Raw genomic sequence first — 23,550 nt, 5'->3', positions numbered from 1 at the left:
GGGCAGGGGGCACATGTGAAGTCTCTGCACCTTCCACTCAATTTTGCTGTGAAGCTAAAACTGCTCTGAAAAATAACATCTTAAAAAAAGTTAAGAGACAAAAGCAAGAAATCATTCAAAGAGGGAAGGGAGCAGATGGCTGGATTTAAAAAAGACTCATGGCAACCAGAGCATGGATTCAAAGCTATCCGGTTCCTCCAAGCAAAGAAGACTGGGGGATTCGCCCACTGGGGCAGGTGGGCAGCTCCTGACGGTGTGGGTCTCCTCTCAGCTCACAGGCTTCTTCCTGGCCTCAGCTGCCTATTCACACTGAATCTCCTCCAACCTGCCCTGAGAGCTATGCCTGTCTGTGAGGGGAGGAACAGCTCACTGTGGGCCCTGGGCACAGGTGCAAAGACCCCCTCTAGTAGGAGTGATCCCACCCTCAGGGTTAACCAAAGTTAACACTTTGGTGTCTTTCCTTCCAGACTTTTTTCCAGTGTGGATTTATATGAACAGAGCCATGATTCTATTTTCCACATCCTGATTTTTAAAAAATTTCTTAACTTGACAACGTAAGGCTTTCCTTTCCCGTTAGAATGCAACATAGCATGGTGGTGAAAGCACCTCCACTGACTGGCCTCCTTGCCTCGGATTCCTCACCTGTAAGAGGCCAGCATGCCAGGTTGTTGTACAGAACAACGTGGTTCACCCGGGTGATGTTAGAGCCACATGTGACTTGAGGTGTGCTGGCTGCTATCACCTTCTCCAACTTGCCTTCTGATGGCCACAATTCCACTGGGGAGATGCAGTTATAGAAGTTTAGCCCACTGGGGCTGGATATTGAATGTGTTAACTAATTTTTCATAACTATGACAGTACTACATATAACATTATTTCTGGGGATGGCATCTCTGAAGTGGGATGGCTGGTCAAAGGAATAGGTATTTCCAGCTACTTTATGGACACGTATAGCTGTTAACCATTGTTTTCCAAAACAAAGAGCTGCTGGGGAATCAAGAGGGCAGGAAAGGACCAGCAGTGGCAGGAACTTGAGGTGGCTATTAGATCTCGGGGTGCCAGAGGAGCTGCCTTGCACCTGACCCCTTGTGGAGATGTAACAGTCTAATTGGTATGAACCTACATGGCTTGCACAGGCCCGGACACCTGATCTTACCTCTTTCACTCTTCCCCAATGCAGAGTGCTGACTGTGGTTCAGCTCTGACATGGAAATGAGCTCGCCCAAAGCAAGCTGGTCAACCTCAGCTGCTTCTCTGCCAGGCACCCTCAGGGTCTGTCCTTACTCCTGGCTGTCACCACCCAGCATCCATCAAGGCCACACTCAACAAGCTGGATGCCTGCCAGCCATGTCCCACAAAAGGTACCATGGAGGGCCTAGAGCCACTTGTGGTAACATCTCTTTGCTTTGACCCCAGGGGAAAGGCTCAGCTGGAGCTGCTCAGCCCTGGGGCCCCTCTGACCAGGAAGAGCCACCTGGGCTCTGGGCCTTCTACAGAATTCCATTACCTCACCCACTCTGCCTATAATAGATTTTTAATCAGCTCTTCTCATGATGAGTGACAGTACACTACATTCCCCATTTAAATAAACTTATGTAAATGAAAAAAAAATAAGATGTGAATTAAAGTAGAATGTTAAGTAAACACTGGTTTGGGTAGAGTAGAGTGGTGGTGGCTGGTATCACTATGTTGTGGAGATCCCAGGTCTCCTGAACTCTAGACCCAAACCCCACAGCCCCCACAAAAGCTCCTAGCTGGCCATGCACCATACACAGGTACACCTGAACCCTTCAGCCACCACCTGATGATGCCCTCATCTGCCTCAACCTGGTGTGTCTGACCACCCTTCGCAGCTGTGGCCAGATGACCCTGGAAGCACAGCTGACCCCATCACTCCCTATGCAGACCCTCCAAAGGTTCTCAGTGAACACCTGAGCCCTCTGGGACTCAGCCCTGCCTGGCTTCATGGCCCGTCTTCACCATGCCAACACTCACCCTGAATCCCCACCATGGTGGCACAACGCCCCCATCTCTGTTGCCTCACTTCCGCAAGGCAGTCCCTCCAAACGCCCTTCACTTTGTCCCACGTCTAGCTCACGCTAGCTTGCATGTAGTAGATGCGACTGGCTGCCTGCCCAGCATCCACTCCTGCTTCCTTCTTCCTGAGTCCCTGATGGTGTCTAGAGCTGCTGAATCAACCAGCCCAGATGGCTGCTGCTCTGGCACTTTTTGTTACAAGCACCATCACATCTCCTCACTGACTTACTGGGGACTTGTGTTACTTGTGGCCAAAAGTGTCCTTACGGGTGCATCGCCCTCACAGCGAGTTCAGTGTCCACTTCACAAACCTCTTCGAGTCCCTGCCCTGCAGCAGCAATTGCCTCACCCCCACCTCCCCACCGCCCCCATCAGCCTTCCCCAGCAAAGAGCAGGTACTGAACCCACCCAATAAATGGAAGAGCGGGTGAGCACAGACCCAGTCTGAGGGGCTGGGGTGTGACTTCATGGCTGGGAACAGCAGGGATGCCAGGTGGCTTGTCCTACCCCCTCTGTGGAAAGTACACACAGGCTGGGGGTTGCCCCTCCCCAGAGTCTGAGGTACCACATTCCCCATTATCATAAAGATGAGACCCCAAAAATGTACACAGTGAACAATTCCGTGAGTTTCTGTTTGAAAGCTTGGCCTGCCCCCAGCCTGGAGCTGCTGTTTCTGGTATAAAGGGAGCAAGGCAAGTGCTAGAGACGTTCTCTGTGAGGCACCCAGAAAACACAAGGCCCCAAAGGTCCCCACACAGCCGCCTCAAGAGCCGATTCAGGGCAGCAATGTGCACTCAGGGAATGCTACGGGGTGGCAGGCCTAAAACCCTGTGGTCAGAACCTCTTGGACCTGAGTCCTGGCCCTGCCAACTTCTTGCCATGGGACCCTAGCACATCTCAACACCACACCAAGCCCATTTTCTCAGCAGGGAAGCTCTGACTAGGGTGAGGGATCACCTCCCCAGCAGGTCCCCTACCCTTACCTGAATGCCTGGTTCTCGCGGTTGTTCTGGAGGGCAATGGTTTCCACCTCGGGACCCCCATCTGCTATGAACCTGGCCAACTTTTCTGCGAGGTTCTTGACCTCTTCGTCCTCTGGGGGTGAAACTTTAAGCAGGCTGTCAGTACTGAGCTCAACTCACCACACCCAACAGCCTAATTTCTGCTAAGAACCCCACAGGCAACAAGAGGGGTTTATTTTAGGAACAATACAAAGAAAAACAGGCAAATGGGAATCAGATTACTGTACTGGAACCAAATACCATAGTTAACATAATAATATATCTTAAGCCTCCGCCCCACCACACCCCGACTCTTCCCACCCCACAGGTCTGTGGGCTTTGGGCACACACTAGGACATGGGAACAGAATGTAAGGGAAAGTCTGGGTCCAGGCTGGAGAGGGGATGGGAACCCCAACATCGGTCTTGCTGCTGGGAGCTGCAGCCCCAGGTCACATGGTAGGGGTGGGCCTGGCCCTCCTCTCTTGAGGACATCAGGGCAAGGGACTGCAAGTGACAGACACAATGAACCAACGTCTGTGTCCCACATTTAGCTTAAACATCAATACCCCTGCTGCCCACCAGCGCCTGGCTGTGATTTCACTTCATTACACCTGGAAACCAGCTGGCATCTCCCCCTCCCCTGACACATCCCACCAGGGTCTCACCAGCTGACCGTTTCTGTCCCCTGGCCCCTCTTCAGTGTTAGGCACTGCTTGTCTCTAAGTGTCCTCAGTGCTCAGCATGCAGCAGGTGCTCATTAGCACTTGTGAAAGTGACCATGAACCAACAAGGGGCAAGTGTACCTCCCCTATGCCCCCTTTACATGCACAGGGCTGAGCTCCTGGACATGATTCTGACCTTCACCTTGACCCTTAGATTTCCTTACCCTCAGAGTACCAGCAGAGAGCACAGGGCCAGCCCCAGCATGACCCCGCTGCCTGGGAGGGCACAGACCTGTGCTGTTGATGCCACCCTATGCCACAGCAGGCTCCAGGAAAGGAACCCCCATTCCACATGGGGTGTGGTTTGTCCACACGCCTCCCTAGAACCTCCCACCCCCTTCAACCGCCTACCTTTCTGAGAGGCTGCCTGCAACTTCTGTGCTTCCTTTCTTATCTCAGCCACCTTCTTTCTGTAGTAGAGGAATTCCCTGCTATTCTTATCGTGCAAAAACCTGGAAAGGAATTGGGCAAAACAGAGAGTGGAAGATGAGCGACGGGGATGGGCAGACCCATGAAGCTTCTGAAGACACGTTGTGCAAAAGCAAGCTGGTGAGCACAGACACCTTGATGGGGCCCAAAAGTAAGTCTCCACGCCATACTGGAGCCCCTTGCAACCTCCGGTGTGAGTAAGAAAGCACTCGAACAGTGTCTGGCTTGCGCAAGTAAGCACCCAGCCCCGGCCAGCCTGTCACCACTACGGCTTTACAAGAACGTCTGCATGTACTAACGTGTGACAAGAACATGAAGTAGCAGTGGCCTTCCCCTCCCAGAAATACTTACGAAAACGCCGGATTATCCTTGTAGTTCTCCATAGCTACTTTTTCTAACTCGGGGCCTCCTTCTGCCACAAAGCGGGCCAATTTCTCTATCACTTTCCGAGTCTCGGCTCCCTCTGGGGGTGAAACTTTAAGGAGGCTGTCAGTACTGGGGTTCAACTCACACACCCCACAGTCAACAGGCACACTCTCTCTACGGACCACAAGGACAGAGGGGTGGGGGGAGAAGAGGGTGAAATGCGGGAGGTTGTCGGGCGTCCCAGGTCCATGCACAAAGCACCATGATGAGGGGTGAGTCGGTCTAGACAGTCTGCGAGACACGCTGAGGGGAGAAAAGTGTGTAAGCCTCCCAAAGGCCAAGTCAATCCCCAGGCTGGGAGAGAGACGACAAAAAACACAGCCAGCCTCCCCTTCCTTTTTTGGAATGGTCAATTTTTTTTTTTAAACCAGTGTTCAGTATAATAAATTACTCCACTGTTATCCTTCAAAAATGACAAGTTCTTTTTTAAAAATATCATTACAAAGTCAGAAGCCCATCAGTAGGCTTAACAATGTCATCACAAAAGCTCAGTCAGCCCCTCTGTGGCCAGGGGGCCTCTGCAAGCTGGCTCCTGAGGCCTTTGGCCATGACCCCAGGAGTCTCTAATGGCCTCCTCACTATCTGCTGGGACAGGGTGCTTCAAGATCATCTCAGACACTTCCTGCCCAGACCTAGAGCCAGCCATTTCTCCAAGAAGCCCTGGTTTCCGTGAGTTAAGTGTGTTTCCAGACCAACATCCAGGCACCAGGGATGCTCACTGCAACAGGCTTAATCACTACTTTACAAAATCTTCAGTGAACAAAGCTATAAAAATATATTTTTGTACTTGTATTAGCCTCCGTTTTGAGCCACACGGAACTTGATTTTGTATTTATTACTGGCCTGTTTCTGAGGCTATCTGTCAGCCACCATACAGCTCATGCCCCTTGTATGAGAACTCCCAGGAGAAATTTCTTGATGTCAGTCAGTCCTTAGGAACATTTGTTCCTCTTGACAACGGGGCTAGACACTAAGCTTGTGGCCAATTTTATTCCCCCTGTTGCTTGTGCTGCCAGGAAGCTCAGGGGTGAAGTGAGGTGATGGTACGATGTGTGGCCTAAGTGGTCCTAGAGACATTCTGTGCCCAACTTACCCCTTAGCCTCACTTCCTCCCACATGCCTGGCAATGACCCTGACCTGGTCACTCTACAAGCACATGTGCTTTTTTGAGGTCACATCAACCGCAATCCATAATAGGCCTCAAGGGCCTCGAGAGACACCCATTGCCCTTTGTAAGGCGGCAGTTCCCAGCAGGGTACTGTTGGAACTGCCTGAGCATCTCTCTGAGGAAATGCCACCCTCACTGGCTCCATTCAACTAATGCTCCAAAGTTTGAGGTTGGCCACAGAGTTGCTCAGATATATGGCCTGAAGCCAGCACCCTTATCCAGAGCAAGGGGTCTAGAGGCTGTCATGGCATAACAATGTGGTCACTTCAGTCTGTTCTCACTGTTAGGGAGATATGACTGTGCCAGCCATCCTGGAGCAGAGGTGGCCCAATCCTCCACATAGCTTAGGTGGCACTGAGGTCTTGTTCTGAATGTGGACAAGGCTGGATGCACAAGGAGTGCCTCCGCTGCCACCTGCCTCTGCCCTCCTCCACCATGGGGCCTGAACTAGCTCACCCAAAGCCAATGACCATCCTTCCCTGGGCAGGAGAGCACATGCTCCAACCTGCAGGCTTGTTACCTCTGGCCCAAACTGCTGGAGACAGGTTAACATTGAGGAGCTCCTCCTCTAGCACTGGATGAGGACACAAGTGAACACTGCCCTGAGATCCCACCCCCCACCAGATGGAGACCAGCCCCCACGAGTGGACAATGGTCCCACAGCTCCCAGAATGAAGCCACATTCTGCAGCCCCTCCACACTACCCTCTCCACCCCATCCTTTACCTTCACCCTGAAGGGCTCCACCCTGACCTGTGGCTCAGCCTGGAGGCCTGGCAGCACCTCCGACCACAGCTCCAAACACGCTACGCCCCTGCTGACCAGGGATCCTGCCTGCGGAGCTGGAGGAGCGACTGTGGACAGAGGGTGGCAGCCCTTGCACCTTACCTTTGATCTCCAGCCACTGCTCATAGTCCTCCTCCTCGTCCTCATCAGGAGACTGGAAGACACTTGGGCGGCTGGCCACAGGCAGCTGCTTGGCATGCACGTAGTTCTTCACCTGGCCCAGAGGGCTGCTGATGAGGGGTGGCCTCTTCCCAGTGCGGGGGAGCACACGAGGTGGGGCACTAGGTGCACTGGGGGGGGCATCTGGGGATATAAGGAAGGATACCCATACTCAAAGTCTGTGGCACAGGTTTCCCCATCTTCCTGCCTAACCTGAATGCCCTAAGCCCCCGGGGCTGGGTTCTGAGCATGCAGCACAGCACCTGGCAGCCAGGGAGTGCTCAGAAGCACTCAGAGGATGCCACCCCTATTTTACAGATAAGCATGAGAGAAGCTCAGAAAAGAACAACCGGTCGTGGTCACCCAACCCGGGGAAGCCAGCCTAGGGCTCTGTATGTGGCAGCTCTGGCAGTAGGTGCCTTTGACACCTGCATCCACAGCCTATGGATGCAGCAGCTCTTCCAGATAAGACCCAAAGCCCACATCCAGCTTACAACCATTCCCTCTGGTTGTCAGTAGTGGGCTGAAGCCAGACTATTCGGGGCTTTGCTTTTCTTTTTAAAGCAAAATCTATTTATTTTATTATTAATTAATTAATTTTTTGAAGAGATAATTAGGTTTATTTATTTATTTACTGATTTTTTTTTTTTAAATGGAGATACTGGGGATTGAACCCAGGACCTCGTGCATGCTAGGCATGTACTCTACCACACTGCTATTACCCACCTCCCCGCTTCCGGGGTTTTTCAAGCAGCCTGAGACCCTGCAGTGAAGAGCTCATACAGCCCTTCTTCCCTCTCTGTGGGCAAATTAGACCTTGGGTTAATTTTCTTAGCTGTTACCTGGGAAACCTGACAAAGGTTGAAGGTCAGTTATTTCACCAACAACTTTCTTACGATAAAAATGAGACTGGTAATTGCATAACCAAAGATATAGGTGGGCTCCCCACAGGTGGTGATTATCACAGCTGGCATGTCCCATGAGGCTCCTGTCGGCCAGCTTACCACCCCCAGAACAGGATCCTGTTCCTTGCATCTGACTGCGGCTTTAAGTTAAACCACAATCTCATAACCCTGGGGCATGTTTAGTCATGGCCCCTACTACCCCGAATCAAACCCTGGCTTATTTGTCTCCACTCCTTTGGGGTAAGAACCGAGAAGGCAGGGTCTGCACTCTCCTGCTGGGCATTTAACGTGGGGACAAGCAGAATGAGGGCACTCAATGAACGAGGGATGAGAGGAACAAGTCTGAGGCAGGACCTGCCACTTCTGAGGTGCTGAGGGACCCTGGTGAGAGAGAGCCGGCAGATTGAGCTCTAGGAGGAGGTGACATGGGACAGGGGTGACTGCACTCACCTGTACTGGTCTGTGCCTTCTGTAACTTCAGAAACTGCTGCAAGAAGCTGCCGTCATTGGCAAACTTGTTGGAAACATTAGAGTTGTGTGCATTTTGAATTCTAGACCCAAGACAGAGGAAGAGAGGGTAAACTTTGAGAAGAGGGGAGGGAGCACACCTTGCCCATCTTGCCACCCTCCCCTGTGCTGTGTTCTCACCTAATGGGACCCAAAACAGGCCCCTAAAGATGTCGGGAAACTGAGTGCACAAAACAGCCTTCAGAGTTGCAAGATGGAACAATCTTGTTCTAGTCAAAGCAATACTACCTACACTGATGTCATCTCTGCCTGCATGTTGACCCCCAGGTCCAAAGGGCCTCCCCAACAAGAGGCTCAGAAGCACCTGTTCACCTTCTGTATGGCACCTGTCGTAACTTTTTTTTTTTTTAAAGTTATTTTCTGGGGTGGGTGGGTGGGTATTTATTTATTTATTTAGATACTGGGGATTGAACCCAGGACCTTGTGCATGCTAGGCACATACTCTACCACTGAGCTACACCCTCCCCTCCTCCTATTGTTAACTAATTTTCTGGGCTATCACTGTTTCCAAGTCTGTCTTACCAGCTAAATTTTAGAGCTCTCAAAGGCAGTGTCTGTACTTGTGTGTGACTGTAGTTCGGGCCTGGGTCAGCCAGTGCTTCTGTGGGTATCACATGTGCACAAGAAAACACCAACAGCCATCTCTTTGTGGGAGAACTATAGGGAGATTTTATCTTTTTATTACTTTTTCTCTCTTTTCTTTTTGCAGAGTATGTTTTACTTCGAAAATAGAAAAATTTATTTTTAACAAAGCACAAGAGCAAACCCAAGTGCCTATGTTTAATTCAAATTCATTTTTCATTATCATAAAAGTAGTAGAGGCTCATTATGAGCAAGTGGGAATGTGGGAAAACAAATATAGAAAGCAAGGAGAAAAAACAGCCCCCAAAATCTCCTCACGAGAGTCACTATTAACACTTTGGTATATTTTTTTTGATTTGACCCTTAGATTAGAAATAAGGCTGTGATTATAGTACACAGCCTACTTCTTCCATTTTCAGCTGTCATGTACCATCCTGCTCCAACCTCAGAAATTCCTCGTACGTGCTGCTTTCAAGGCCACATCCATCATATAGACACACCCAGTAATTGGTAAAAGCTCAGCAAGCCCATGGGTCTGAACCTTTTCCTTTAAAACTAAGTTTCATCCTTCTAGAAATCTGTTCTAATGAAGTAAAAGTGGAAAAAAACCTAAGTAGTCAACAAGGGGCATTGGTTAAATAAATTATGGGACATCCACAGGGCAGATGGAGGGGCCCTGAGAAGTTAAAATTTTATAAATAAAGCAACCAAGCACAACATTAAATGAAAAACAAAAAGGCAAGATATAAAACAGTATCTACAACATGGCCCTACTTATGTCAAGATATATCTGATTGAAATTACAAAAACCCATTAAAAATGTAACCAGCACTTGTCTGTGGGTTGCAGGGTTACAACTGAGTTTAGTTTTTCCTCATTTTCTTCCCTATTTCCCAGATTTTCTACCACACATAAAAATTATATTTAAAGCTAAAAAAAAAGTTAAAAAAAAGTAGTAAAAGTTATTTTATATAAAATGAGAAGATCCTGCTGATAACCAGCCTTGGCATTAAACAAGCAGGGTCTTCTAATGACCCTGGCCCTGTTCTCATGCTGTGTGCTCCTCCCTTAGGAGGGACAGAAAGAAGGCAGGGACAAAGACAAGAAAACACTCTAGGGCAACAGCACATCAGCAAAAGAATCCCACTTGAAAACCACTCATAACAAATGGCAGGAGGTATCACACAGCTGTTAATGATGGCTCTTGATGAACAGATAAACAAAACACAGTCCATCCACACAATGAAATATTATTCAGCTGCAAAAAGGAAGGAAGTCCTGACACATACTATAATGAACCTTGAAAACATTATGTCCAGTAAAAGAAGCTAGACACAAAAGGCCACATGTTACACAAAATATCCAGAATTGGTAAATCCACAGAGAGAAAATAGCTTAGTGGTTGTCAGAGGCTGGGGAGGTGGGTATGGGGAGTGACTGCTCATGGGCATGAGGTTTCTTTTTGGGGTGATAAAATGTTCTGGAATTAGTGGAAACAGTTGCACAAATGCTGTGAAAATGTTGGAAATCATAAACTATGTCGTTTTAAAGATCAATTTTATGGCACATTATATCTCAGTAATAAGTAAAAGTTAAAAACTATCATAGTTCTAAAGATTTGTAATGCAGCTGGGGGAGGAGCTTTTCCTTTAAAATGTTGGGGGGGAAGCATCACATGAAACTGATCACAATTTACTAAAATAAAGCAATGACATGGGAAGGGAATATATCAAAATGGTTTTTTTTTTTTTTTTGAGGCAACTTGAATGATTCTTATTTCTGCAAGAAATTCTAAGGTGCTCCACCCTTTTACAACCGGGAAAAACAACCTTATTTCCAAAGTTACCTATACCATGCACCCACCCACCTGATGTTCCCTCTTGACTGATTCTAGCACTGGGATGGTGCAGCCTCCAGGGGACCCTCTTGGAACCAATCCTACAGGCCTTCCCCATCTTGGTGCAAGTCCTTCATAACCCCAGGGGCGAGAACCCCCAAGCCCACCCACAGATCACTCAATATCTAGTCCCCATGTTCCTGAGAGCCTTGGAGGTGCCAGGTCCTGGTTGCAACAGGAATAGGGTCTAAGTCTCACTCTCAAGAAGCCACAGACTCTTAGAAAAGGTGTGAGCTAGAACAGAGCTTTCATACAGGGTTAACATGCTCTAACTTCAGACCACGGAGAAAGGGGCTTACCTGTCAATTTCCAGCCTGAAATTCTTGGATCCTGTCACCCTGATCACACACCTCTGCTCAAAACTCTTGGATGCCCTCAGAGTTTCTCAGGAAAGTCAGGAGGAAACCTTGCCTGAGCTATCTCCCACCTGGCTCAGAAACAGCCCCTCTGGCCTAGCAGCTCAGGCTGCCTGACATACAGGGGCTCTCCTCCCTTCCTGTCCTCTGCATCCTTTCCCTGCTTCCTCAAAGGGTTTGGGCCTTCAGAATGCAGAGCCTCTTCTGCATCTCTATGGCAGCTGCTGCATCTGGGAACACAGTGCCTCATGTTACCCACTGGCAGCTAGAGGGGTATAACTGGGCCTCATTTGCTAATAGACTGTGAGCCCCGTAAGGACAGGGATAGAATCTGGGTTTTCACTCTGTGCTATATTCTTGGCCCCTGAACCACAACTGGTCAGTGGTAAATAACTGCTGAGTGAAATGGTTGGCAGCCATCCTCTGGGCTTCCACACACCCCTCATTTCTCTCCTGCAACACTGAGCCTCCTTAAAGAGTGCACCTGTGTCACTCCTTGCACTATCAGGCTGTGGCTGGATGCACCCTGACTGCTCTCCCAAGCAAAACCCTCTGCTGGTGATCCTCTAAGACCCTAACCCAGCTTCAGGGGGGACTTACTCGCCAGGATGTGGGGGCTGAGGGCTGGCCACCTGATTCTGCTTGGCTTTCTGCTCCATTTTGGCTTCAATTTCCCGTTTCTTCTGAGCAATGAGCTCTTCTTGATGAAGGATGTTCATGTTCATTTTTCCAGACTTGGGAGGAGCAACACCAAACCATCGGTTAGCCTTTCCTGGGGAGGGAAACAAACACATCAGAAATCACCTTTACTCCACAAACATGTCCAGCAGCTGCTATGGGAGCAACCCAGACGCTGCTGCCTGCAGCAACTGACATTCAGATTGATGTTCACATGTCTGTTCCTTCATTTATTTACCAAACATTTGCTGAGCTATGAACCAGGTGCTGTACTTGATGCTAAACAAGGCAGATGGGGTCCCTGTCTATTTGGGATTCACTTCTGGCTGGGGAGACAACAGACTTGTAACAAAAAGTAGCTGCAAAATCGTGATAAGAGCTCTCTGCTGGAAACCAAAGAAAGGTGAGAAAAAATAACAGAGGAGCACCTATACAGCTAGGGCTGTAGCCAGAAAATAACTGTTAGAAGAGGGCACCTTTAAGCTAAAATCAGAAAGGTAAAAAGCCAGTTTCCTAAAAAGTCACATGGGGAGTGATCTGGGCAAAGTAAGAAGCAAATGCAAAAGCCCAAGGCTGGAAGAAGCCTGGTGCATCCAAGGACCAGAAAGGGTCCAGTGTGGCCACAGTGGATGATTCCAAGGATTGGCCGGGGAGGGCAAGATAGGGAGTCTGGGTTTAACTTAAAGGGCTTTAAGAAGCAACTGGAGAGTATTAAGCTGACAAGATCCAATTGGTATTTTTATTTTTAACATCATTCAGGCTACTGATTAGACAGAGTGCACAGGCAGCAAGGAGACCAACGAGGAGTCTTACTGGCTCTAAGCAAAAGATGATAGTGTCTTCAGACAAGGGTGGTAGCTATGGAGACGAAGAAGACACCAGGAAGGTTCCTCATGGGACTCAAAATGAAATCCAAATTCTCAACGTTGATTTTCAAGGCTCTGCCAGAGATGGCTCCTCTCTCCACTCCCACTTTATCCCTGACATTCTTTAAAATGACAAGCATTCAAGGCCTTTGCACTTGCTGTCCCCCTCTGCGTGGAAGGCTCTGCCCTGCAGGCCTTCCCATAGCTGGTATCTTCTCATCTCAAATGTCTTCTGCTCAAAAAGGCTTTCCTTGACCACCTAGTATCAGTAGCTTCCGCCCCTACTCTCTCACATCATTTTAACTTTCCGTAAATATTTCCTTTTTGGTGCATTGTCTGACACCCTAGTAGAAAGTAGCCTTCAGGAAGACAGGGCCCTGTTTTGGTTATCACTGCATCCTCAGAGCCTAGCACAGTGCCTAGCACACAATGAATATTTGCTGAACGCATCCCAGTCTGGGGAGGGGGTGGTTAGGGCTGGGAGAGAGGGAAGGACAAGGTCTGTGGTAAAGTGGGGGCTCAAAAGACCCAGGAAAGTGTGCACAGGGAGTCCGAGTGCAATTCAGAAAAGCAGCTTTTCCAGAAAGCGGGATACAGGCCAAACGGCAGCTGCTCCTAAGAGAGGGGCGCAGGACAGCCCAAGGTTGCCGCTGGCTCAGAGAGCTGAGCTCGGAGAAGCCCTGAAGGCGGCTATTTCGGAAAGCCGGCCCAAGGTACATCTGGGTGGCTGCCTTTAAGGCAAGCAGGGAGTTCTCAGCAAACCAAGCGCGGGGGGAGGGGAGGAGGGCAGCAACTAGGTCTGGGGTCTCGGGAGATGGGGGTGGTGCAGAAGAGGCTACTTCCGGCCGCCCAGAAGCTAAGGCGAAGGGCTTGCGGGCTGACACAGGCCCTACGGGAGGGTGAAGCAAAGACGCGTAGCCTGAGGACCCGGGCGGACGCTTGAGGGGAGAAGGGGGCTGTTACCTGCAACATCCCGGTTGTCCATCTTGAGACTCATCCAATCCCACAATGCTCCGGCGCCACCTGAGGGAGGCTTGTTATACTGCGCATGGCCTGATGGGAGATGTAGTCCGCATCGGCAAACCACACCATGCCATTTCGTGGACGCCTGCGGTCTCCCTAAACAGGAACGCAAACCTCACCCTATCGGCAATGTCTGGTCTCAGTCCCGCGGGCCAGAGTGTGTCGCCTTTTTCTCAGACCTTCCTGAAGCCGCGGCCACACCAAATACAAACTGCTTGTTCCAGGATGCTTGGTGTAGCAGCTCTCGCGAGAGACGCAAGGCGCTCCCAGCCCCGCCCCGTGCGCCTGCTTCCGCCTCCCTGTGGCGGCGGCTTGTTGTTGTGGAGGCCAAAATGGCGGCTCAGGCCGCGGTGGCTGCCCAAGCGGCGGCGGCCCAGGCAGCGCAGGCCGAGGCGGCCGAGTCGTGGTACTTGGCGCTTCTGGGCTTCGCTGAGCACTTCCGCACTTCCAGTCCGCCCAAGATCCGCCTGTGCGTGCACTGCTTGCAGGCCGTATTCCCCTTCAAGCCACCACAGCGCATTGAGGCCCGAACGCACCTGCAGCTCGGCTCGGTGCTCTACCACCACACCAAGAACAGCGAGCAGGCGCGCAGCCACCTGGAGAAGGCGGTGAGCGCTGGCCGGGTCGCGAGGGAGGAGGCGCGGGCTCTTTTCCGGGATTGGACTGACGGGCCCGCGACCCTGGCGGGCGGGGGCCGCTTTGGCCGTTCCTCGGGGACCTGGAGCGTGACTTCCGCACGAGCAGCAGGACCCCGAAGCTGTCAGCCTTTCGGAAGACCCGAGGGCCTCGCCTGTACCTTACTTAATGTATCTGGTGGCAGGCAGAGGTCTAGGACCGCGCTCAGGGTACTCTTAGAGGAGCAACAGGCTCCCCAAATTCTTCGGGTTTTCAGGAAAATGTCATCTTTGGGCACCCGTGGGGACGCCCCAAGATCGGCCAGTGGGTCCAGCAGCTTCTAGCTTCTCAGGGCTAAGGAGCGTCAGCCTGAACTGTCCTTTCTGAAGTCACTCGGGATAGGGGAGGGTCCAAGTGACAGTCCAGGCATCTCCCGAGAATCTGAAGTTTGGTCTCTGAGGAAATCTAGGAAAGCATCCTCTCCCAGGACACGGAAGTCTGATAAGGGTCTGGAGGGTATTGTGCCTCCACTAGTGATGCAGAGGAGTCATTGGTGGGAGACAGAGGCCCAGAGTTTAGAGTCGGTCAGTTGAGGTCCTTTAAGGAGGCAGAACTGAGCGGGGTCTGGATTCCAGGAGCAAGAGCTTCTTCTTTCTTCGTATCCTCCCATGATTTATCTTTCTCCCACTGCCCACTGATCCGCCCCCTTCAAAGGGCAGGCCCTGTCTCCTCATGTTAACTTGTGGGATCTTGGTGTCTCAAAGAATGTGGGAAAGTGGTTATCATTCTGCCCTTTCTGGCTGTGGAGTTGCTTCTTTTCACTGTGCTCCTGTCAGTGTCTCCATTTGCCATTTGCCCAACTCTATTCTGCTTAAAGGAAAAACATTTTGAATAGAATCAACTTCGATTTGAAAAGCGTCTTGATCTGAGGTAAATCTGAGCCCACCTGTAGCTAGTAACAAGTTGCTTCCGGGAGAGCAATCAGATCTTGTTTTGCAGACTGTAAAGTCCTTGCTTGATCAACTTCTTTGTTTAGTCCTTGCTTGATCAACTTCTTTGTTTCAGGAGTGAGGCAGTATGGGCCCAGAGGGGTAAAGTGATTTTCCCAAAACCACACAGCAAGTTATTAACAAAACTGGGCTCAGACCTAGGCTCAAGATCGCCAGGTTCCATGTCAAGACCATAAGTCATTGTTCTTTTTGTGAAGTTTTTTTCCTTTCATTCATTCAGCAGATATTTAATCAGCTCACATCAGATGCCAAGCCCTGTTCTGCCCACATAAGCTTATGTTTCTGTGAGGGAGACAAACAATGAATGTATAGTAAAAGGTTAAGCAGTGATAGGAGAGCTATCAAAAATGTGGACCATGATGAAGGGATGGAGTTGATGAGAGCTAGTTTTGGCAGAGATAGGGAGAAAGTCTTTATTTGTGGGAGTGACATTCAAACAGAGGACTTAATGGGGTGGTGGGGTAAGCCTTGAGAACCTCTCGGGGTATGAGGTCAGTCCCTTGCAGTGCCCAAGATATCAGTGACTGGTTGATGTCAGGGTCTTTCCTGGGAAGTGACGAGGCTTCAAATGAACTGTTAGGCTTCCTTGGGTGTTGGGGGGAGGGGGTGGGCTGGCGGCTGTGACTGCCCAGGCCTTGTGACCCAATACCTTTATGAAGTGGATGTGCTGATTCTGAAGCTCTCCCTTCTCTCAATTAACAACAGATCTTGCCACCTCCTTCCCCTTGTCTCAGGGCCATTCAGCCTATTTTTTTTCTTTTCTTTTAATTAAAATATAGTTGACATAAAGACATTGCGTTACCTTCAGGTGTACTGTGTAGTGATTTGACATTTGCGTGCATTATGAAATGATCACCATGATAAGTCTAGGAACCATCATTCCCTGTTCAGTTATTACAGTATTATTGACCATGTACTTTATGGTATATATTACATCCCCATGGGTTGCTTATTTTATAACTGGAGGTTTGTACCTCTTAACTACCTTCACCTGATTCGTCCATCCCCACCACCCAGCTGCCATCTGGCAACCATTGTTTGTTCTTTGTATTTATGAGTCTGTTTTCATTTTGTTTACTTATTTGTTCTGTTTTTTAGATTCCACATATAGGTGACATCATGCAGTATTTGTCTTTCTCTGTCTTACGTATTTCATTTAGCATAATACTCTCTAGATCCGTTTATGTTGTTGCAAATGTCAGGATTTTATTTTGTTTTAATGGCTGAGTAATAGTCCCTTGTATTTATATACCACGTCTTCTTTATCCATTCAGCTATTTGTGAACACTCAGGTTGCTTCCATATCTTGACTATTTTAAGTAACGTTGCCATGAACATTGGGGTGCATATATATTTTCAAGTTAGTGTTTTTGTTTTTACTGGGTAAATACCCAAAAGTGAAATTGCTGGATCATATGGTAGTTCTATTTTTAATTTTGGGGGGAAACTCCATACTGTTCTCCATAGTGGCTGCACCAATTTACAATCCCACCAACAGTGCACGAGGATTCCCTTTTCTCCACATCCTCACCAACACTTGTTATTTGTTGTCTTTTTGATGATAGCGATTCTGACAGGTGTGAGGTGGTATCTCGTTGTGGTTTTGATTTGCATTTCTCTGGTGATTAACATCTTTTCATGTGTCTTTTTGTCCTTTCGTGGCCATCTACATGGCTTCTTTTAAAAATGTCTGTTCAGGTCCTCTGCTCATTTTTTAATTGGGTTTGTTTTTGTTTTTGTTACGATGTTGAACTGTATGAGATTTTTGTATATTTTGGGATATTAACCTCTTATCGGATATATCGTTTGCAAGTACAATCGACCCTCCATATCAGTGGATTTCACATTCGCAGATTCAACCAACCAAGGATTCCAGGGCTGACTGTATTCATTGTACTACACCATTTTATATAAGGGGCTTGAGCATCTGTGGATTTTGGTATCCTCAAGGGCTCCTGGAACCAGTCCCCTGAGGATGCTGAGTGACAGCTGTATCTCCTCCCATTCAGTAGGCTGCCTTTTTGTTTTGCTGATTTCCTTCCCTATGCAAAATCTTTTGTAGTTTAATGTAGTCCTATTTGTTTATTTTTGCTTGTGTTTCCATTGCCTGAGGAGACAGATCCGAAAAAATATTGCTAAGAATGATATCAAAGAGCGTACTGCCTATGTTTTCTTCTAGGAGTTTTCTGGTTTCAGGCCTTACACTTAAGTCTTTATCTATTTTGAGTTTATTTTTGTGTGTAGAGTGAGAAAGTAATCCAGTTTGAATTTTTTTGCACATGGCTCTCCAGTTTTCCCAACACCATTTATTGAAAAGATTGCCTTTCTCCATTATATTTTTTTGCCTCCTTTGTCATAGAGTAATTGGCTATATAAATGTGGGTTTATTTCTGGGCTCTGTATTCTGTTCCATTGATCTATGTGTCTGTTTTTTGTGCCATTACCATACTGTTTTCATTACTGTAGGTTTGTAATATACTTTGAAACCAATGATACCTCCAAGATTTGTTCTGTTCTTCTTTCTCAAGATTACTTTGGCTATTTGGGGTCCTTTGTGTTTCCATATAATTTTAAACATTGTTGTAGTTCTGTGAAAAATGCCACTGGTACTTTGAGAGGGATTGCATTGAATCTGTAGATTGCCTTGGGTAGTATGGTCATTTTAACAATATTAATTTTCCCAATCCATGAGCACAGTATTTTTTTCCCATTCTGTTTTGTTGTTTTCAGTTTCTTTCACTGATGTCTTAATAGTTCTCAGAGTGCAAGTCTTTTATCTCCTTGGTTAGATTTATTTCTTTTTGATGCAATTGTAAATGGGATTGTTTCTTAATTTCTCTTTCTGATTATTATTAGTGTATAGAAATACAACAAATTTCTGTATGTTAATTTTGTATCCTGAAATCTTACTGAATTCATTTATTATTAGTTCTAATATTTTTGGCAGCATCTTCATGATTTTCTATGTATGGTATCATATAATGTGCAAACAGTGACAGTTTTACTTCTTCCTTTCCATTCAACCTGTTTCTAGCAGTGGTTCATAGTTGTTAACACCTTTCTTTCAGTCAGGTGCATCCCCAGCTGGAATTTTGTCCAGATTTCAGTTAAAGGCCATTCTCTGTGACGTTTTCTTTCTGCAATTGTTTGTGATCTCCTTTTGCATTACAATGCAGGCATACTGTCTTTAATCTTCATTCTTTATTAGTTGTGCATTTTTTCCAAACCAGGCAGCTGTCAACTTTTATTCTTTCCTTTCCCAAACTTACTAGGTAAAGAATCACATGTTCTCCATTTAGAAGTGGTTTGCTAGTTTCTAGTCCTAAAAAACACATGGCCAAAGAGATTCCAATTTCTCTTCAGGGAGCCAATCCAGAGCAACAACAACAACAACAACAACAAAAACTAGCAACTTTTTTAAAAAGAAGGTAAATGACTCTCAGGGATTTGGGGACTGTTTTCTTCTTGATCATTCCCCTTGCTGTTCTAACTTATAAGTGCTGTAGGTAAAATTTTAAGTGGCCTTGGAACTTAGTGTACATTCACCTTTACCTGTTTTTTTTTTTTTCTATTGTTTTCATTGTGTTTTTCTTTGTCTGTAAGAGACCTTAACCGTGTTGGTAATTGCTTTTATATATATTTAAGGTTAGATTATTAGTTCTGTTTCTTCAACTGTCTTTGTAAACTTTCTAGAAGTGTGTATATACTCATACTCACCCATCTGCTTTATCAATTCTACCAACTTTGAAGGAATCATTTGTGAAAGGTTCCTATCAGAGGGATAGAGGGTATTTCTCCCTTTCATCAGCAGCTTTATTGAAGTTGCAGCCATTGGTCTCTGTGGTACCTGCCTCTGCAGGCCTCATTCCCTGGGTCTGCTCAGCAGATCCTATAACTATTATGGTGCATGACAAGACACTTTACCTGGGAGCCTTCCCTTTTTGATTACGGTTTTGGCAGTGATGTGGATGTATCAGTAGGATCCTTGACTGCTCTGGGTCTCCTTTACTAAATAGTTCATCATTCTAAAGGATGCTTCTTTACTCAGAAATCTCTTGGCTAGATAATTCGTGAAGCTGTTTCTGCAGGTTGTATCAGATTGTGTTCTTCTTCACTTAATTTTTGCCTTGTTATCTTTCCTTTTGCTGCTCACCTATTCCTGTGTGAATTTTCAGTTTTGTCTTGTCTTATAGTCACTGTTTTTCAAGCAGACAGTCCCTTTTCAGTTATTTGCCCTTCCACTGTGGAATCAAGAATCTGCATGTCTGTACTTGGATATATATTTATCTCGCCCTTAACTTTCTTACTCTTGATTACTTTCCTTTTTATCCCTTGACCTGGAAAGTGCATCATCATCTTTAGACTCTCCTGATTTGAAAGCCACAGAAGAATAAGTACTATTTCTCTGGAATGGATTGTTTGTTATTTGTTATAATCCAGGCAGTCATTCTTTCCACAGTGGACTTTTCTGACTGCAGCATCCATGTTGATACCATTAATTGCTTTCTCTGTGTGTTTGCATTGGGGCAGCTTTTTAGTGATGGTTTTGCTTGTCTGACTTAGAAAGCAGTTCCAAACTGTGTTGGTCAGACACTCCTTAATTCTGTTTCCAGGTTAGGCTGGCTACCTTCCCAGCAAGTGATTAAATGCCTCCCTTTCTTTCTTAAGGCCTGAAAGGGCTCACTTCTGGACCTTTTATCATTAGGCACAGCTGGAGCAGGTTCACAGCTGTGTCCTGCTAAATTCCTTGCCACATCAGTTGGGAGCAGAACCTGGTGCAGAAGCCGCGTTTTCATGAAGAGTGGTCTGTGCTCCCTCCTGTTTTCATTTTCTTCACTCAGTGAGTCTCCTCTGACTTCAGGATGTGATACGTGTTCAGGAACCATCCCTTCGTGGTTCTACCAACTTGCCTCCTGCCTCCCCTGCAACCCCTAGTTCTTCCAGTTCCTGCCTGGGAATTGAATTACTGTAGTATTATTGGTGCCTTCCACATGCCAGGCCCTACATTCATGCTTCTTGGAGCATTGTCTCTTTGGATCCTCAACAAACCCACAAGGTAGGAATCACTTCCAACTTGCTGATGATACTGACCAGAATGCTTGTAGCCATGGTCACACAGCAGAGAGAGGCAAGGCTGGCTCCTAAATGCTGTGCTTCCATCCCAGAAGAACTGCAACTGATAACGATTTCCACACATTTTGGTGACTTAAAAAACCTGATTTTTTTTTAAAGTTACCTTAGTTTCAAGGTACAAGAAGCCTTGAAATGCTCTCAGCCCTAAACTGAATACGTTAGGGATGAAAAGTGTGCTGATTCCAGCCCTTCCACCCTTCAGGGCATGCGCTGGCCCTGTGGTGACCCTTGCTTTTCCTGAGAATCCCAAGGTGACCCCAGAGGCTTCTGGTAGGGTCATTCACATGTCTGCTTCACACCTGCCGGCTGCCTGGCAGTGAAGGGGTTCTTACTTTGGCTATTTTCCCATGACAAAGAAGAAAACATAAAAGCTATATTTTAACGTTACAAAGTGAAATACATGACAAGGTCACAACCTTTGGTAAGATATCCTACGTACTTTATTTGTGAGATGGGCATACTTTCTAATATCTATAGATTTCTGATTCATGAATTTATATTGCAAATGTTAAAAGATACAAAAGCAAAGTGATTTGATTGGCGTCTGACTGAAAATCCCAGACATTGGTCTAGTCCTGCAGCTTCAGGAATGGATCATCTCAGGGACAGCTCCAGACATCACTGACACTGATGCCTGAGCAAGAAACACTGATGTCTGAAGTTAGGGAGATGTCTGATGCTGTTTAGGAACTAGGATTTTGTGTTTGAAAGGCATAAGCCTCAGTTGTGTGACCATTTGTGCGTAAGGAATCCTTCATTTCCTGGTGATGCTAGATGAAGTCATCATTCATGCAACAATTGTTTCCCAAGTACCTCTTGTGTTTAAGTCCATTCTACGTACTGAGGACACAGAACCATGATGAGGCACATTATGGGGCATTATCTAACATCTCCCATTGGTGTGTGTTTAAAGTGGATGCCATGGTATATGCATGAGAGAATGGTGGCAGGTCATAGCCCTGAGAATGGATGCTAAGGACCACTAGGATCCAGCCCCTCCAGGTCTTCAAGTGTTGCTAACTCCCGCATGGGTCCACACCTCAGACTTCGTCCTCTGGCCCCTAGAACAGTGCTCCTGGCACCTCCTCACATTGGTAGACAAGGCCTTCGAGAGGGTTTGAGTCTTAGACCTTTGGACATGTTACTTTCTGGCTCTCCTGGTGGTCACTGAAGTCCCCAGGGTGATGTGATGCTTTCTCCTGCCCTCAGGTCAGAAAACAGAGAACTGGCAGAGACAGAAACTGATCATTGACAGACACATTTGGCTCATAGAGAAGAGATACAGTAGGGCCCAGCCTAAGTGTCTGTGGAATAGATGTTAACCACACAAAAGCCCCAAAAGGAGAAGGGATAAAAAGCCATAGCTATTAGGAGACATTTGATAGGCTCATTTAGTCCTGGGCCTGGCAACACAGGCCAAGGCACTGGAGAAGTGGGCAACTGGCTGTGTGTCCCTTCTCAGTCTGCCCACCATGGACGTGCCTTCGTGGACTGTCCTTGCCTCCAGATTTGGAGTGTGCTTTGTGCAGCAAGGAGAGCATCTCTGGGCCACAGACTCGAAAGGACGGCTTTTTTGCCACACCTCTTGTTGCCCTCTTCACTTTGGTTGAGGGGCAGTGACACACAGGTGAGGTCAGCGTTATGCCAGGTCCTGAGGCATGGCCAAGCTTGACTGGGAAACTCAGCTGTGCGTGGCAGGTTTACTGAGCCCACTCTGCCTTGGCTATCCAGGCTGGGTTGTTTAGAGCAAGCCGCACGGAGCTCCAAGTAGAAAGCAAATGCTTCTCACGTGTGTCAGAATTCTTTTTATCCACCCTGTACTCTCTCTAAAGGGCTCCCCTTGAGCCTGGAGGCCTTGTCCAAGGTAGGTCTTATACATGGAGATTGAATCATGGAACCGCAGAATCTCAAAGTTGGACCAGATCTTAACATGTCCCTAACCCAGTTTTTCAGTCACACAGTTACCTTCATGGTGTCCCATCCCTCCTCCCAGTTGGTGGCCTTCAGGAGTGTCTCTTGCTGGACTACCCTTCCCCATGGGGAGGAGTGACTTCTGTAGAAAACAAGGCCTGACTTCTGTGTTTACCAGCTTCGTGACATCATATATGTGTGGCTAGAGCCAGGCCCATCCCCACTCCACTCAGCCTCCAGCTGAGGAGCCTCATTACTTCTGACAGCAAGCACTGGCTCTGTTCTTCTGGGGGCCCTGAGTGCTTCCTGACCCTGTTGCAAGGGGCCTTGGGAGGGGACGCTCGGGCTGGCGTCCTGGGCTCTGCACACATGCATGTGTGCGTATGTGTATGTGTGAGAGAGAGAGACAGACCGGAGCCTGGTGGCTCTCCAGCGTGCTCTCTCTGTTCCTCTGTACCTTTCTTCCATTCCTACAGCTCCTCCTCCTGGCCCACCTGTGTCTTTCAGGCAGCTGGTCTCCAGACCAGCTTCAAGTCTTCCCCAGACTCTTTGGTGATTTCCCTGGGCACTGCTCACTCAGCCCCAGAGACATCTCTAGTCCCAAAGCTGCCCGCCTGGCCTCACTGGCCCTTCTCCCTGGTAGCCAACAGACTAATGAGCCTTCAGCCTCTGGCTCCTCTTCCTCCTCCCTCTGCATCCTTTGCTACATTTAGAATGCTCTTAAAACTCAGATCTGATTAGATGCTTTTTTTTTTAATGCCTCTGACTGGGTCAGTCTCCGGGGGTGACATTGGGGCATTCTGACCCACAGTCACCACTGCCACATGAGTGGCACAGAGACCCAACAGGGCTTCCAGCCTTACCTCCCTGGCCCTCTGTGCCATTTTCATAGGCTCTTCTTTGCCTAGAGAACCTCCTGTTCCCACTTTGCCTGGGAACACCTATCCTTGCATCCTTGCCCTTCAAGGCTGAGCCCCAGACACCCCCAACCTGCACACACACTGTTCTCCCACAGAGCATAGCAAGTCAGAGTCATCTGTTGGGCTCTGGATATGCCTTCCAACAACCGCCAAGGCTCTGTGAATGTTTGCAGGACGAGTGTGTCGGCAGGAACAGCATTAGGCTTGAGTCTTGGGTGGTCAGACAGACTACGGTCGGTGTTGTGTGCGGTGGACTGCCCTTGGACCTCTCTGCCTCCTGTTGGAATGTGAAATTCCAGGGCACAGTTATCCCCAAGCAGGAGGATGTCGTGTGAACCACGTCCCTGTATGTGTACTAGCAGAGAGGGATGGCGAGCTCAGATCTCAGAATCATCTC

General features: G+C 47.9%; 2 protein-coding genes across 3 annotated transcripts in view; one reads left to right on the top strand and one right to left on the bottom strand.

Annotated features, from left to right (window-relative positions):
* SUGP1 (SURP and G-patch domain containing 1) overlaps positions 1-13,662 on the bottom strand; it is a 28,977-nt gene extending 15,315 nt beyond the window's left edge. The window contains exons 1-7 of the mRNA XM_010972203.3: positions 13,505-13,662; positions 11,598-11,769; positions 8,085-8,185; positions 6,673-6,873; positions 4,543-4,666; positions 4,114-4,214; positions 3,021-3,144 (exon numbers count right to left, since the gene is read on the bottom strand). Coding sequence (XP_010970505.1) covers positions 3,021-3,144; positions 4,114-4,214; positions 4,543-4,666; positions 6,673-6,873; positions 8,085-8,185; positions 11,598-11,769; positions 13,505-13,538 — 857 coding nt within the window. The 5' untranslated portion in view covers positions 13,539-13,662. The remainder of the gene's footprint in view (positions 1-3,020; positions 3,145-4,113; positions 4,215-4,542; positions 4,667-6,672; positions 6,874-8,084; positions 8,186-11,597; positions 11,770-13,504) is intronic.
* A 183-nt stretch (positions 13,663-13,845) lies between these two features.
* The window catches only part of MAU2 (MAU2 sister chromatid cohesion factor), a 29,347-nt gene continuing 19,642 nt past the window's right edge, over positions 13,846-23,550 (top strand). For both annotated transcript variants that reach the window (XM_010972206.3, XM_010972204.3), the window contains exon 1: positions 13,846-14,172. In XM_010972206.3, the coding sequence (XP_010970508.2) occupies positions 13,897-14,172 (276 nt within the window). In that variant the 5' untranslated portion in view covers positions 13,846-13,896. The remainder of the gene's footprint in view (positions 14,173-23,550) is intronic.

Source organism: Camelus bactrianus, chromosome 22, assembly GCF_048773025.1.
Source record: "Camelus bactrianus isolate YW-2024 breed Bactrian camel chromosome 22, ASM4877302v1, whole genome shotgun sequence".
In the NCBI taxonomy this organism is placed as follows: domain Eukaryota; kingdom Metazoa; phylum Chordata; class Mammalia; order Artiodactyla; family Camelidae; genus Camelus; species Camelus bactrianus.
This window is presented reverse-complemented; position numbering and strand designations above follow the sequence as displayed.